The sequence below is a fragment of the Fusarium keratoplasticum genome, chromosome 10, assembly GCF_025433545.1.
Source record: "Fusarium keratoplasticum isolate Fu6.1 chromosome 10, whole genome shotgun sequence".
Taxonomy (NCBI): Eukaryota; Fungi; Ascomycota; class Sordariomycetes; order Hypocreales; family Nectriaceae; genus Fusarium; species Fusarium keratoplasticum.
In genome coordinates, this window is record NC_070538.1 from 1172764 (window position 1) to 1188357 (window position 15594).

The window sequence follows — 15594 nt, forward strand, 5'->3', positions numbered from 1 at the left end:
TGAAGCATCACACGAGTCTTGGAAGGCGGCGCTTGAACCCTTGAACTACACTGTCAAGCTATGGACTGAGGACGATGTCGTTTCGCTCATCAAGACGAACTACTCTTGGCTCTGGTCGACCTATGAGAGCTATCCGGAGAACATTCAGCGGGCAGATATAGCCAGACTTGTGGTGGTTCATGCAGAGGGAGGCGTGTACGCGGATTTGGACGCCTTTTTAATGTCGGTCGACGGACTAATCTGCCTGCAACATCTCGGCTTCCAAGAACTCTTTCCTCCCACCGGAGACGGTGCTGGGATAAGCAACCACTTCTTCATGGCGGAACAAGGGTCGAAATTTCTTCTATGGGCGCTTCAAGAAGCCAAGCGTCGCGGCGGCGCAGCATCAAGGTGGATACTTCTGCCGTATCTTCAGGTCTTTTGGTCGACAGGTCCGATGATGATGACATCAGCTCTTCAACAGTACCTATGGCTGAACAACGAGAAAGATTGTAATTTGGGCATCTTTGAAGACCTTTTTGGGGACTCTGTGGTTCACCACGCCGCGGGACGGTCGTGGCAGAGGCTGGATGGGCAACTGTTGAACTGGACGGCAGATCATGTGGATCTGGTGACCAAGTGGTTAACTATTGGGTCGTTGGCTCTGGCTCTGGGGTTCATGTGTGTGATAATTTGGCGGCGTCGCTTTTCAAGGCGAGTCAGCCTGTATTAAGTAGTTGGGGAAATGTGTCATGTCATCACGGGTGGGCCATTCTTGTCTCTTTTTGCTCATATACATTGTAAATCAGCAGGCATTCTTCATTCTGCAAGCACGTTGTAAGAAATTACGATTCTCTATCACCACTACCTGGGGGCCTAGTCTCGTCAGGACGGCCAAAGCCTACACTCGTCATCCCGAGGATTGTACTCTGAGAGAAGTCGAGTCCGCTCACAGCTGTGGCGTTTCTGCATTGACACCAGCGATACTCGGCCTGGATAACTCGACCATAACCACGATTCGGATTTTAATTAGGTTATGGCCTTTTCCCGCATTGGGTGTTAATGCTGGCATGTGTAATACATGTGCTTTTTGTTATTATGGCTGATGGCTTCTTTGAGAAGCGTCACCAAGTTCACACAACGATTCGGGCTCTGGGAGGGCATTTGCGGAAATGTTGGATGAGTTTGATCATCGCCTGGCCACTGTAATAACAAGCTTCGACATGACTTGGTTATAGGAGAACCTCCAACGCTCAGCCTAATACAATAGACTTCCAAGAGCACGGTTTAAAAAGCCCGCTTAAAAACGAAGACTGATGGATCTTGGCTAATCCAACCCTCTCGGCCACAGTTTCTCCATTGGTGTCCTCCTTCCAGCTCAGCATCAGAGCCCAACTTGTCGGTGAGGCCGAAACAGCCACGTCAGTAATGCCTCACGCGAGAGGCGTATATATGGTGTCGAAACTCTTATATCCCACACCTTGGACGAATGTCTGCAGCCACGGGCCTTGTGTTTTGGCGTGGGCCAGCTCCCAGTAGAGATTTGCATGTGCGTCGCCGTCGACGCGGTATTTAGGCGATCCGTCCGCCTTCCGTTCGTCGGCATAGTAGAATCTTCACGTCATTAGTCTCCCAGGCGCGAATTCCGGAAGCGGATCGAGGGCTTACTTGTATCCACGGTCTTTGTACGCCGCCGAGGCCGCCCAGATCATGTGAGCGGCGCCCGACTTGCCGACGCCCTGGGCGAGAAATCTAGGGAGGATGGCGGTGTTCAGGACATTGCCGGTGTAGATAAAGGCGCGTGCGGCCGATGCCGGAAGCTGTGCAAAGCCCGAGACGGCCTGTTGCGCGGCGATAAAGGCACTGTGGATGTTGATGGTCGTGTCGACACTGAAGTCGTCAAAGGAGAGGGCGAAGGGGTCGTCGGCGGGGGTGAAGTGCACAGCGCTGACTGCGATGCGTCAGTCGACCAGCGACGGCACCGTGGGGGACGAGGGCTTACCATTGTAGATGACGACACTGGGGATACCAAACACACTTTTCACTTTCGTAAAGGCATTGATCACATCGTCGGTCTTGGAGAAGTCGCTCGGGATGTTCAGCTGGTTCTCGGTGCTGTCGGCCTCCTTCAGTGAGCGGGTAGCAATGGCGACCTTGTAGCCCTTGGAGGCAAAGGTGCGGGTGACGGCCTGGCCGATATTAGGACCTGCGCCGAGGATGAGGATAACGGGGGATTTGGCGGCCATGGTTTAATGCTGGATCGACCAAGGATAAGTTACTTGGGGGTATTTCGTACTTGGTTGTGCCTCTTAGGTGCGAGTCCTATTCAGCATAAAGCCTTCTAGCTGTTATAGATAGCCGAGCACTTGGATACAGTCGTACTTATAGCACTCTGTACTCTTACTTCTAGTGGTATATGACTCGTATGTTAATCCTTATCAAGCCATAGCACGTCATGGCCATCTTTGATGTGACAGAAATACGCATCAGGCTGCAGGCTTCAGTCGGAGCTTTTTGTCAGCCAAGGAATTTGTCAGCCCAAGCAATTTGTCAGGCCGGAGAGTAAAGAACGTCTCCTCCGGTGGCCGGACGACTAATCATAAGCCCTAGCTCTGTTAAACGTGGGGGGGGGGGCAACATGGAAGTGTGGTGTTTAATCAAGCAATGATGCTAGTCGTTGCTCCTATGGCCAAATCATTCCATCTACCCAGCATGACCTGTTCACAGCACTAAATATGTTCCCCGAGGTCAAAGGGTCAGATAGGGTAGCAGCTGTTACTAAACGTCAACTTGCCCATGATATGGCACTCGGAGCGAGAGGCCAACATACTCTTCACTCTTACAAGGCTCCACAGCCAATATTTGATAACAAGGCTTACACTATTAGCTACTCATATTCAGATGGACAGCTGTGAATGTATACCACTCACCCGATAGAGCCACCCGGGCTGGGAGTGGAGGCTGGATATGTCATGACCCAAAGCATTTGCCATGACCAACGGCCTCAATACCTTTTAACAAGGCGCTACTGCGTATCGTAATGGCAGGGATTGGGCGAAACGGAAGAGCCAAGGTGGCCAGGGACGAAGTCAATAGCCTAGATCTAAGCTTCACCAACGTGGTATCAGCTGCAGAGAGAGCATCCTCCCTTTACGATTCTGGCACTTCTGCAGATCCAGCAGACGTGACCCCACTCGGCAAACAACAGATTGGACTTGAAGATTAATCAACCAGACGTGAGGCAAGAAGCCGCATCTGGTAGTTCAAAGCAATTTATGACTAATCTAGAGATACAAGGCGCTTGTTACATCCGGAGCGCGCGCAGGGGAGATACACGGCGCTTGTTATATTCCGGAGCGCGCGCCTGCGTCATGAAGGATTATAAACCATAACCTGATTGATAAGATTGATAAGATCTGCTAGAATGCTAGTTGCATCTCTGTATAAATGGTACCTCTCACCCCTTTATTCCAGCTAGATGCTCATGCCCTCAACCAGCTCTATCAGATCATTTACCGCTTCATCGTAAAAAGAAGCCTACTAGACCTCACGATATCAGCGATTGGTCCTGTCTCAACATAATAGTTTCCTGCCAGCCAGCCCGTCACCTCGATCCGTGCAACTCTCACAAAGGATGCACAACATGACTAGACTGAATGGAAAGACGGCTGTCATCACCGGCGGCGCTACCGGCATCGGCCTCGCAGCGGCAAAGCGCTTCATCGAGGAGGGTGCCTTCGTCTTTATCTTCGGCCGCCGACAGGAAACGCTCGACGCGGCTCTGGCCGACCTTGGGCCCAATGCCCGCGCGGTAAAGGGCTCAGTCTCGGATCTGGCCGACCTCGACCGACTCTACGCGGCGGTCAAGGCTGAGCGCGGAACCATCGATATCGTCTTTGCCAATGCCGGGACGGGAAACCAGCTTCCGTTCGGAGAGATCACCGTCGAGCACTGTGACGAAATCCTCGACACCAACGTGAAGGGTTCGATCTTCACGGTCCAGAAGGCGCTGCCGCTGATGGGCCAGGGCGGTTCAATCATCCTGACCGGATCGAGCGCTGGCACGACGGGCTCCCCAGCATTCAGCCTTTACGCCGCGAGCAAGGCGGCTGTGCGCAACCTCGCGCGGACCTGGGCGGAGGACTTGAAGAGCACCGGCATCCGAGTAAACGTGCTGTCGCCCGGGCCGACGGCGACGGAGCTCGCGAAGGAAGCGCTGGGCGAGGAGGGCATGAAGGTCTTCGCCTCGCTCAATCCGCTCCAGCGTATGGCCGATCCAGCGGAAATTGGCGCCGTGGCTGCCTTTCTCGCGTCGCAGGACAGCAGCTTCATGACCGCCAGCGAGGTTGCCGTCGACGGCGGCCTCGCGCAAATCTGAGGGGCTACGCGCAGCCGGTAGTGGCAGGCTTGGACTGTTGCCAGATGGATACCTGAGAACTTCGTCCCTCAGTTATTGTGGAGGGGCTGCTTGTATATTTGACGATGGAGGGCGAAGCGGGACGCAGCTTAGGACCATAGTGCAATGCCAGTGAAATCAAAACCTGAACCCATAACCAATTCCACGCTTCTTACCCATCGTGATGCGAGCGGTTGATGATGTAGAAAACGTCGGCAGTCTCGCTGAGCTTCTGACACGGGGTCCTTGCTTGCCTCCTTTCGTAGAGCTCCTCTCGTAGTCGATCTTTATACCAGGAAGGTTGCTGCTTCTGGAGGCGCAGGAAGCGATGCCACCGGAGCAGAACTCTTTGGGCTAGAGAGTTCCTGTTGCCTTCACATCCATGTTGGCACAATCAAAAATCCCACCCGCGTGGCACATACTAGGGGCGACACTGATACTGCAGGCTTGATGGATCACATCAGGAGGCTGGTTGCAGAATCGCTTGTCTTGAATACCAAATGGAGTCGTGATTACCTTGACGGCAGCCTGAAAACACAGGCCATAGGGGATATGTTTGAGGCGTTGGTGTGACACTGCCGGCCAGTTACGTAGTTGTAGCACAGTTATTAATAAAGAGGCAGAGGGCGCGAGTTGGTAAAGCAAAAATAAATTTAAATATAAATTCTAGAAAGGCAGCCACACCGAACAGACGAAATCGCTGCAACACCAAGGCGGCCAATCACTTGGCTTGCGGCGCCGATTTCTCTGTCTCTAGCTTCTCAATCAAATGCTATTATTCTTTGTCGACGGGGACCCCCAGCCTGGCGCAACTCGACCTCAGACGAGGCAGACTTGACCGACCTTCCCGTTCCTTAGATAGAAGAAGCAGTTTCAATTCAATCTCATTATGCTACAGTCAACGTTACACACTCTTTCGTTTTGAGAAAGGTGTATAGTCCGGCTAAGATGACTCTTCTGAAAAGACTAACGCCGCAACGTGGAAAAGTCAAGGTTGTTTATAACACCCGCTAGCGATAGGCCATGCGTATTAGCACTCACATCCGAGATGTCCTGCTGCACCGTGACCTCCTGTCCTAACGGATTGATGACGCCTGCTACAGCCGTTCCGTGGTTTGAGGACTTGATTCCTCGGATCTTCTGCCCTGAGGGTTGATTGTTAGTCCGTGTGAGGGCTGCCTCGCATGTCTTGAGAAGGGTTTCAGTCGTTGCCCTCTGCTGGCGAAGCTCCTCCAGCAATTCGCTTGTCTCTTCATGAGCCTCCTCAGCCTGCGCAACAGCCTGTTCCTGTCGGACTAAAGCAGCTCGCTCGCTGGTCATCTGGGCCGTGGTTTGCTGGAGATTGACTTCGAAACTTTTCAGCATTTGTTCTATCATCCCTTGTCAAAGTCTGTCAGCTCCTATATGCTCTTGGCTTAAAATTTTCTCAAATCGGGACCGGACGTACTAGGTAGCTGTCTGCAATGTCGTGCCCAAAGTTTCCCTGGAGTTCCTAAGCTGTGCTCTGATTGTCTCCATGCTTCCCTGCTTCAAAAGTCCAATGCTCCATCTATCCCGCTTAGAAGTATCCTGGTCGGTTGAGTGCCTAGTCCAGTGCGCGAGTTTGTCACCAAACTTGGCACAAACTCGGTCGCCGTTAGCCAGAACAACGTTGATCTCGTTGCCTAGAATGACAGATGAGTCGTTCTGTAAGGTTTTGTTAAGCTCTCCAAAAACTGGTCGGAGTGCCTTCAGCTCGTCGTCAATGTTGCGGATCGCATCGGGAGCATCTCTGATGTTCCCGATGGCAGTGGCGAGGAGGTCGGCGCTTTGAACAGCTGCTGTGATGAGGCCTGCAACCGAAGCAGCGAGACCAATTGCTTCGGCCATGATCTTCTGAACCTAGGTTGTCGAGAATTGCTAGAGTTGTTTGCGTTGGTAGAAGTTGGCCGGCTCTCCTAAACTGTTCCAGAACTAATGGTAGAAAAACCAGAAGACGAAAGATATCAGCCAGCTCCCTCTTCTTAGCCGGTTCCCCGCCCTTTTCTCAGCTCCTCTAAGCTACAGCGCTGCCTCACAGCCTGATCTTGCTTGGCGCCAATCCCTCGCTGCTGTTTGAGCAACTTGAGGTCTTCCAATCCCGGCTTCGCCGCTGACAGACCCATTATTGGAGAGGTGGCTGAACGCCGGCCAATAGGTGAGGTTGATGAACCTGCGAGTATCCTTGGGGTGCCTTGTGGCTGGGGCTGAGTATAACGGAATTGTCCTGACCCCAACATGCATCAAAACCGCCTTCTGCGGTTGGTGGCTGGCTCTTGGCAACAATTCAGCTGAAATTGGGTGAGACAATATGAGTGATAAGAATAACTGGGCCACGGGACAGGGAAACGTGTCCTACGCGCGGGGTCGAGATCCGGTATCATTCTGGTTCTGTCATCTGTCTAATTTCTCTTCGTCTTGCGAACGCGATCCTTTGTGGTGGATGAAATCCGCTGACGGCGTACTCCCTTCTGACGTCCTCTTGACGGCCGGCAGTATATGAGAAAGCATTCCTGCAAGCCTTCATTCCATATCGCCATTTACCCCCTGACACTCACGGATATAATCGCCGATTGACGCCTACTGTCCGCGGGTCTTGCCGCCTTGGGCCTGCTCCCTAGGATTCGATGGTGGCCTTTCTTTATCTGCGGCGCTGCCTCGGGATTGGCCACTTCGTCGCGGCCGAACCTTTGCGTGCAATTCGACTCCCGTTGGCTTACCAAAGCCGCCTGTCCTCAGTGGTATCCCAGCCACCCCGCCCAAACAGCCGTGACGGCTTCGAGATAGCTATAATCTGCGCTCTCCCTCTCGAGGCCGATGCTGTCGGCGCTCTATTCGATCGCTACTGGGACGACGATGGCCTCCCTTTCGACAAAGCGCCGGGCGACCCAAATGCCTACACAACAGGCGTAATCGGTCGCCACAATGTGGTTCTCGCACATATGCCAGGGATGGGCAAAGTGAACGCGGCGGCAGTAGCTTCTAAATGTCAACTGAGTTTTCCCAACATCAGGCTTGGCCTCGTGGTAGGGATTTGTGGTGTTGTTCCCTTCAAGTCTGGCAAAGAGGAGATTGTGCTTGGAGATGTCATTGTTAGTAACGGTGTCATCCAGTATGACTTCGGACGGCAGCTGCCGGGCCGTTTTACCCGCAAAGACACGCTCTTGGACTCGTTAGGGAGGCCAAGCCAGGAAATCCTAGGAGTTATCGCGAAACTCAAAGCTTTACGCAGTCGTCGACAGATAAGCGAGAAGATGGCGGAATATCTAACAATCCTTCGTCAAGACCCAGATCTGGATGCTGAGTATCCTGGCCTGCTTAAAGACAAACTTTTCGAGCCATCTTATCGTCACACGGAAGATCAGAAATCGTGTGAACAACTCGGGTGTAACGGAAAACTCGTACAACGAAGCCGCCTTGAAACTGGAGCCAGCCCCACACCTGCTGTTCATTTAGGGACAATAGCATCCGGGGACTCAGTTATGAAGTCTGGCAGGGACCGTGATAGGATCGCTGCGGCGGAGCGCATCATTGCCTTCGAGATGGAGGGCGCTGGTGTTTGGGATATTTTCCCGTGCATCGTAATCAAAGGCGCCTGTGACTACGCCGATAGCCACAAGAGCAAGGTCTGGCAGCGATATGCTGCGGCTACGGCGTCAGCTTGTGCGAAGGCTTTGCTTAGCTTTTGGGTGCCTTCGTTGGCTCAAGGTGTGTAATGCCATGCCTCTTAAGACAGTAACTGATTGTGACAGAAAACATCTCATGCCCAGCTTCAAACTTGGAGAGCACCTTCTCACTCCAGAATCAAGGCTATCCGGACCAGAATAAAACTGTGCGTTCTACCGATGAGCCTCAAAATAAGCCTGTATTTCTGGTTCCGTTTTCTGAGAATAAACTCTTCGTGGGTCGAAAGAGTATCCTTGCGACACTTCAGAGCTTGCTCTTCAAGAAAGAGCAGCGCAAAGTTGCTCTCGTCGGCCTTGGGGGCGTTGGCAAAACTCAGGCTGCTTTGCACCTTGCTTACTGGGTCAAGAAGACCAAGCCAGACTACTCTGTGTTTTGGATGCCGGCACTCAGCCATGCCAGCTTTGAGCAAGCGTGCATGCAGATTGCAAGGGCCTGTGGTATTCAAACTACCGACGGCGAGGATGCAAAAGAATCTGTCTTTCAGTATCTGAGCTCAAAACGTGCGGGTAAATGGCTCCTAGTAGTCGACAACGCTGATGACGCACAAACTGTCATAGGTTCAGCGGATGTGGAAGACGGCATCTACCGGTTTCTCCCTAAGAGCGACGAAGGCCGAATCCTATTCACTACGCGAGACCGAAAAGTGGCAGTGTCAGTTGCGAGGCAGAACATACTTCAGGTGCCTGAGATGAGTCCTGCCGAAGCGAAGAGCTACCTGAAACGGGCATTGATTCTGAAAGACCTTCTCGAAGACGATCAGGCCGTGAGGGATCTACTGGCACTACTGACGTATCTTCCGTTGGCAATCACGCAAGTAGCTGCATACTTGAACGAGAACCAGATACCGATTGCGGAGTATCTAGATCTCTTTAAAAATACTGATCGTGACAGAATGGAACTGATGAGCGCCGAGTTCCAAGATGACACGAGATATGAGCAGTCTCAAGATCCCGTAGCCACTACCTGGTTCATTTCGTTTCACCAAATCAGGAAAGCTGACAAATTCGCCTCATGCATTCTCATGTTTTTGGCCTGCGTCGAGCCGAAGGCCGTACCCCGGTCGATGTTACCTGGCGGTGAATCACGGCAGCAACTGACTCGAGCAATCGGTACGCTGTGCGGTTATGGGTTCTTGAGCAGACGCGGGACCAGCGAGATGTTTGACATGCATAGCTTAGTGCATCTGGCAACAACGTCATGGGTTACAGAGCATGACTCCGAGAAAGAGCAAAAACGATCAGCGGTGGCACGTCTGGCTGAGGTGTTTCCGACTGATGATTGGGAGAACCGTGATATATGGCGACAGTATCTCCCACACGCAATTAGGCTGCTCAGTACGTCAGAGGATATTGAGAGCGAAGGGTTATGCGAACTAGGTTATTGGGTTGGCCGGTGCTTGCTTATCGATGGACGTGTGGCAGAGGCGGTGGCGACATTGAAGGATACGGTTGCGGCTGAGAAGACGGCATTGGCGGAGAATCACCCAGATCGACTAGCATCGCAGCATGCTCTCGCAGGAGCATACCAAGCCAACGGCCAGGTCAAGGAGGCAATGGAACTGCTAGAGCATGTGGTTACGATACAAGACGCCACGTTAGCAGAGAATCACCCACACCAATTGATAGCACAGCACGAACTCGCACGAGCATACCGAGCCAATGGCCAGACAGAGAAGGCAGTGGAACTGCTAGAGCATGTGGTTGCGATCAGGGAGACAATAGTGGCGGCGAATCATCCATCTCGACTGGCATCACAGAACGAGCTCGCGCGAGCATACCAAGCCAACGGCCAGGTCAAAGAGGCAATAGAATTGCTAGAGCGTGTGGTGGCGATTGAGGAGACGACATTGGCGGAGGATCACCCGTCTCGACTAGCATCACAGAACGCTCTTGCACGAGCATACCAAGCCGACGGTCAGATTAAAAAGGCGGTAGAACTGCTGGAACATGTAGTTGCGATTGAGGAGACGATAGTAGCGGAGGATCACCCATCTCGACTAGCATCGCAGCATAACCTCGCAGGAGCATACCAAGCTGACGGTCAGATTAAAAAGGCAATAGAGCTACTAGAGCATGTGGTTGTGATCAGGGAGACGATGGCGGCAGAGGATCACCCATCTCGACTAGCATCACAGAACGCTCTTACACGAGCATACGAAGCCGACGGTCAGATTAAAAAGGCGGCAGAACTGCTAGAGAATGTGGTTGCGATAAAGAATGGAAACGATGGCGGAAACTTATCCTAGTCGGCTGATTTCAGAGGAACCATTGCTGTATTTCTACGAAACTCTAGTCAGCTCAACGAGATCCGGGGGAAGACATAAGCAAGAACACGCAATGTCCCCAACCCTGAAGAGTCTCCTCGGCCGAGGCGTGTGAGGTGTAAGATGAAGATTCCCCAGCCCGGCTGAACACAAGGGACTCAATTAAGCGAGCGGCTGTTCGTTTTCCAACCAATCACATGGGCGTAGTCGTTGTCACAACTGATAACAACGCACAGAGGCGAAGCAACTGCGTCTTGGCTGCGGTATTTTTAGCCCTCCTTGCGCCTCAGTTGAATCTTGCATGGCCAAGTTCTACGGGAAGGGGGCCATGTCAGTCTGAACCCAGGATAGGTACAGGAAGCGTTGCTTTGAGCACAACTGTCCTTGTAGCTCCTCCGCGATTTGTATAAGAGTAGAGTTTCAGAAAATTGCTTCACTTTGTGAAATTAGACACGAAGGAGACAGGAGTTTCAGTCGTTGGCATGGTTGTTGCCAGCGCCTTGTATCAATCAGGAAGGTCTACTTCTTAGCTGCAGAAGGAGATTCGGCTGCCAAGTACCCTTCGGCCGTAGTCAAGTCGAAAGTCGCCTAGGCTCGATAAAAATAGGTACCGAGGCATATTGCGTGAAGGGGGCTGAAATGCTGCAAAAATTGCGATCAGGCTGTGAGCTGTCCATAAGAACGGGCAATCAACCCCAGCCGAATTGGCTTCGTTTGTGGAGAGAAAGATAAACTAAACAACGACAACTGCTCTATAGAGTAAAGACATCGGCTGTCCCCATTTGTGGCCATTTTTGTCTCGGTGAGTCCTTATCAGAGGTGATCAATAGCCTCAGGTCTAACCAGGAAAATTGCAGCAATGGCCCGACACATCAACCGCCAGATCCACTGGCTTACGCCGGTGAGTATGGTTGGCGCACTGTTGCTCGGGGGTCTCTTCGCTCTCGGTCATGATCTGTTCTACGCGAACCTGGCGGGAACGGCAGTTGCGGCAGATTCTTTCGAGTTGGCTGGCGCCGAGGTCTCAAGGCAGCAGCTGAACCTGGCGGCTGGCACAACACTTGCATTTCTTTTCAAGAGCTCCGTGGTTTCCGCCGTGTCAATCGCCTATTTCCAGGCTGTCTGGCATGTCGTTAAGGGTAGCAAACGCGACATCGACATCTCCAACATGGACGTTCTGCTATCGGCCTTGGGTAATGCCATCTCTTTGGTCAGCTTTTCGACATGGCTGAAGGGGCCTCTACTTCTCCTTATAGCTATTATAGCTTGGTATGTGTTTGTATGGAGCCCAAAGGCACGGTGTCTGATTTCTTTAGGCTCGTTCCCGTCGTGTCCATCATCACCCCTGCGACTCTCTCGGTCGGCTTCGCGTCTCCTCCAGATGCGTCTCTACAGGTCCCAAATGTCGCATTTACTGGACTCAGCCTCCTTCGTATGATGCCGAGAAACCCCGGTCGGGATATGACACCTGCGCCATGTCGTGACCGCAACAACCCTAACCGTCCAACCGACTGCGACAATGATCTAACCAACTACTTGTATAACGGGCCGAGTGATGCTGTCAGCAAAGTAGTTGTCGCTACTGCCGCAGAGGGAAATATCATTTCGGTAGATGCGCCTGCTCCAAATTCGAGCTGGAGTCTTGAGTTTCTGGGTCCGACGTTGCGATGCGACGAAGTCACTGGAGATACCAGACGCCGAATTGAAGAAAGCATCACCGACTATACGGACCGTTATTGCGAACAGGCGCCGGGCTACGTAGCTTGGACACCACTCAACAATGAGCCCGATTCTCTTCTGCCATATGCCCTTGTTGAAAATAGCAAAAGTGGCAAAAAGACCGAGTTCGTCTATAACGGGTTCACCATATTTGATCGTCAAGGCAGAAAGGCATGGGAGGCCGTTGATAAGGGACAGAATGACAGGAATGATTTGGTTCTTTTCATGGCCATAGTCCCGGCGGCACTCAAGTTGGGCTCGAGGCCTGACGATAGATTCGCATGCGAAATGGCCTCGAAGAGCAGGAGTGAACGCCGCAAGGCATTGTTTGACTCGACAGCCTCGGTGCTACGCTGCGACCTCCGCAACTCAACGTACGAGGCACATTTCAACGTCACCAATGGAAACCAGCAGGTCAAACTAAAGGTAAAAGAGATTGAAGAGAAACCGCTCGATGTCATCACTGGCGTCTGGGGCAGCAACCCAGACAGCAACAACACGAGCTGCACACCTCTCAACATGAACTCTGAATGCACCTTTGATGCCTCTATCCTTCGTCATCTATCTTACCAGGCTCTAATGGATGCCTTTACCGATATGCTCATCGGCAGTTTGACCCTTCGCCGTCGCCAGGAGGATGATTCACTTGTCTTTCACGGGAACACGAGTGTCCAGAGCACCGTTCTTACAGCCACACCTGAGCTCCAGATTCTTAGCAACCTGACACTCTTGTCGAAAGATTTACCTATACTCCAGAAGGTAGAGCCGGATAAGCGTGAGTGGGTTTATAAAGGACTGTGGAACGGACCTGGAGAGCAGAGAAACACGACGCTGAAGGAGGCACTTGAAGAACTCTTCCAGAATATCACAATCAGTCTTATGAGCTCGCCACTCCTACAGTAAGTCCCTGCTCATATTCCATACATGCACATAAGACTAACTGTCTTCCTAGGCCAAACAAACATTCCGCCTTCAAGCCCAAAAACACAACCGTCACCTTCTCAACCATGCATCCTGTCTATATCTACGCCCGAAGTCGCCTCTGGCTCGCTTACGGCCTTGGCATCGCGTGCTCTACACTCATCGTATGCATCGGGATGTTAGCAATCTACATGAACGGAGCTTCATTTAGCAATACCTTTTCGACCTTGCTTCGACTGGGGCGTGGGGCAAGTCTAAGCAGCGAGATTGAAAAGGTTGATCTCGATGGTCAAGATCCACTTCCTGAATACATCAAGGATATGAAGGTCAAGTTTAGTAAAGGGGGAATACAAACTGATGAGTACATTCCAATGTCGGAGGCTGATGAGTGGGAGACGGAAGGGAGAAGACAATGAAGATTGGTTGCAGGGATGAATGGAAGTTGAGTGTTCTTAACTATAATACATCACAATAATTGCCTAGCTATGGCTTGGAAAGATTTGTAAACATGGAATGAATTCATGATTACCCTAGTCGCCACAGGCACAGAAAATGAGTCCTCGAGATTGCATTGCCTACCACTGTAGGGTATTTACAGGCCCTGGGAGAGAACACGAATGAATATTAGAAAACAAGGCATAAAGAACATTTCACAATAGAGCAAGCAAGAAAAAAAAACTCTTAAAAACGAGTGCTATGAAATAGTAAATGCACCTAAAATTCGAGATTGAAACCAGACCTTGAGATGGGTAGTCCGGTAATGTGTGAATGGATGTTGAGATTACACGGTGGAGATGAGATCTCTGATCCTCATTGGTTCGATAAGAGAAGATAGAGATAAGATAAACGATAAGCCTGGATCAAAGGTCAAACCCGAAGTCCGAAGGACTCGGGACATCTCCACCTTCCTTTTATCCCTACAGGGCTGGGAGTCCTTGACATGGATCTCGTATTAGCCCAAGATTTACCCAACGCGATGGAGTCCTCGGCTGGCTTCCTGAGGCTGAGATTGGGTCGCGCAGGATCTGACCGCTTTAGCCCTGCCAGCAGGGCAAATGAACAAGGATCGAGCTCCAACATGTCCACCGGGCTGGGCTAATTTCCTCGGACGATGTAACCCCAGCCTCGAATCTGGGGCGCAGCCTCTCCCACGCTTGTTTTGCTGGTTCTTGCTTGACGACAATCCTCATCACGTGGTCATCATTGATTCAGAATCTCGAGTCGCACAAGAGCCTGATCTTTCAGCTCTTCTTTCGAAGCGCCAGCCTGACTGCACTCCTTTTCCCGTGCAGGACCCCTGAGCACAACATGGATGGTCCCTGGAGTAAGCGCATCTCCACAGACCTATCAACACCAAAAGTTCGCATCACTGCCACCTTTTGGCCCCCATCGCGTCCACTCGAGCCCTGTCTCGATTGGAACTAGTTGAATCTGCAGATTGCACCGCTCGATTGTGCCTAATTTGGGAATCGCCGACCGCCTGTCGCTATGGCCTGGCCCTTCTTCTTGTGCAAAACAATGACAAGATCAGCGACTCCCACTCCTGACAAACGCACACCTCTCGACACCGATTCCTCAAGACAGCCTCATTCTTTTCTTGAGCCATGGTGTCCGCACGAACGAACCTCGGTCCTCTAACGACCAAGTTCACATACCCGGCCAAGTGCAGTGCGACAGCCCTCGCCTGTACCGACTGCGATGCGGGATGGCAGGCCCAGTCATGCGGAACGCTCAACAAGGCAAACACACAAGGTCTTCAGGATGACACTGACTGCTGGCCGCCGAGAGCGACGTCGATGTCAGCTCCATTTGCCCTCAACGGATGGGGCTACTACTCCCCCGGCCTCGAGTGCCCTGATGGTTACGAGCCCGCCTGTAGTGCGACCGGATCAATGACGGGCAACTTCAACTTCCAATTCTCCGTCCTCGACCACGAAACCGTCATTGGATGCTGTCCGAGGTGAGTTCTACAAAAGCCCGCCGTGCTGAATGGAAGCTCATGCGATGTAGTGGCTACACTTGCGAACAGCCTGGCGGGCCGCAGACGTGCGAGAGTGTCGCATCGAGAGGTTCAATCCAAGTCGTATCGTGCTCTGAGGGCGACTCGATTCTCAACTGGCTTACGCTACCCGCGACCTTTACACAGACGAACAGCGATGGAGACGAGAGCGTGTCGACGATGGACGGCGTCACAATCAGGGCCCCTATGTTCCAGCTCAACTACCAATCCTCGGACCTTCCCTCCTCGACCGGCACATCAAGCGAGACCACAGGCAGCACCCGCGAAACGACGGCCTCAAATACATCCGACGCTGATGCCGAGCCATCATCAGGTCTATCGACGGGAGCCCAGGCAGGCATTGGCGTGGGCGTAGGGGTCGCCGGTCTTCTCCTCATCGGAGCGGGTCTGTACTTCTGGCGACGGAAGCGCAACACGCGGACACCTGTTCCCACGCAGGAGGAGCCCAAGTCGGAGTTACCAAGCAACTACATCTCGGAAGTGGACGGCTCAGCACCACCAAGGTACCCTCCAGCGGAGCTCGAGGCGGCTACTCCTGAGCTAGAGGGCTCACACACGCCGTCTCACACAGTGAGGAGCTAGTGGGGGGCA

General features: G+C 52.4%; 5 protein-coding genes across 5 annotated transcripts; 4 read left to right on the top strand and 1 right to left on the bottom strand.

Moving 5' to 3' along the window:
* Positions 1-1412: 1412 nt before the first annotated feature.
* Positions 1413-2225, bottom strand: NCS57_01224500 (uncharacterized protein; the record flags this gene model as incomplete). The annotated part of the gene is made up of 3 exons (XM_053061922.1): positions 1413-1593; positions 1648-1930; positions 1982-2225. 3 exons carry the CDS (start codon positions 2223-2225, stop codon positions 1413-1415), a joined length of 708 nt encoding a protein of 235 aa, XP_052908450.1.
* Positions 2226-3622: 1397 nt separating this feature from the next.
* Positions 3623-4357, top strand: NCS57_01224600 (uncharacterized protein; the record flags this gene model as incomplete). Its single annotated transcript, XM_053061923.1, has 1 exon — positions 3623-4357. One exon carries the CDS (start codon positions 3623-3625, stop codon positions 4355-4357), a length of 735 nt encoding a protein of 244 aa, XP_052908451.1.
* A 3518-nt stretch (positions 4358-7875) lies between these two features.
* Positions 7876-10325, top strand: NCS57_01224700 (uncharacterized protein; the record flags this gene model as incomplete). The annotated part of the gene is made up of 2 exons (XM_053061924.1): positions 7876-8101; positions 8146-10325. 2 exons carry the CDS (start codon positions 7876-7878, stop codon positions 10323-10325), a joined length of 2406 nt encoding a protein of 801 aa, XP_052908452.1.
* An 877-nt stretch (positions 10326-11202) lies between these two features.
* Positions 11203-13399, top strand: NCS57_01224800 (uncharacterized protein; the record flags this gene model as incomplete). The annotated part of the gene is made up of 3 exons (XM_053061925.1): positions 11203-11612; positions 11660-12961; positions 13015-13399. The coding sequence occupies 3 exons, from the start codon at positions 11203-11205 to the stop codon at positions 13397-13399; spliced, it is 2097 nt and encodes a 698-aa protein (XP_052908453.1).
* Positions 13400-14587: 1188 nt separating this feature from the next.
* On the top strand, positions 14588-15585 carry NCS57_01224900 (uncharacterized protein; the record flags this gene model as incomplete). Its single annotated transcript, XM_053061926.1, has 2 exons — positions 14588-14943; positions 14994-15585. The coding sequence occupies 2 exons, from the start codon at positions 14588-14590 to the stop codon at positions 15583-15585; spliced, it is 948 nt and encodes a 315-aa protein (XP_052908454.1).
* Positions 15586-15594: the final 9 nt, after the last annotated feature.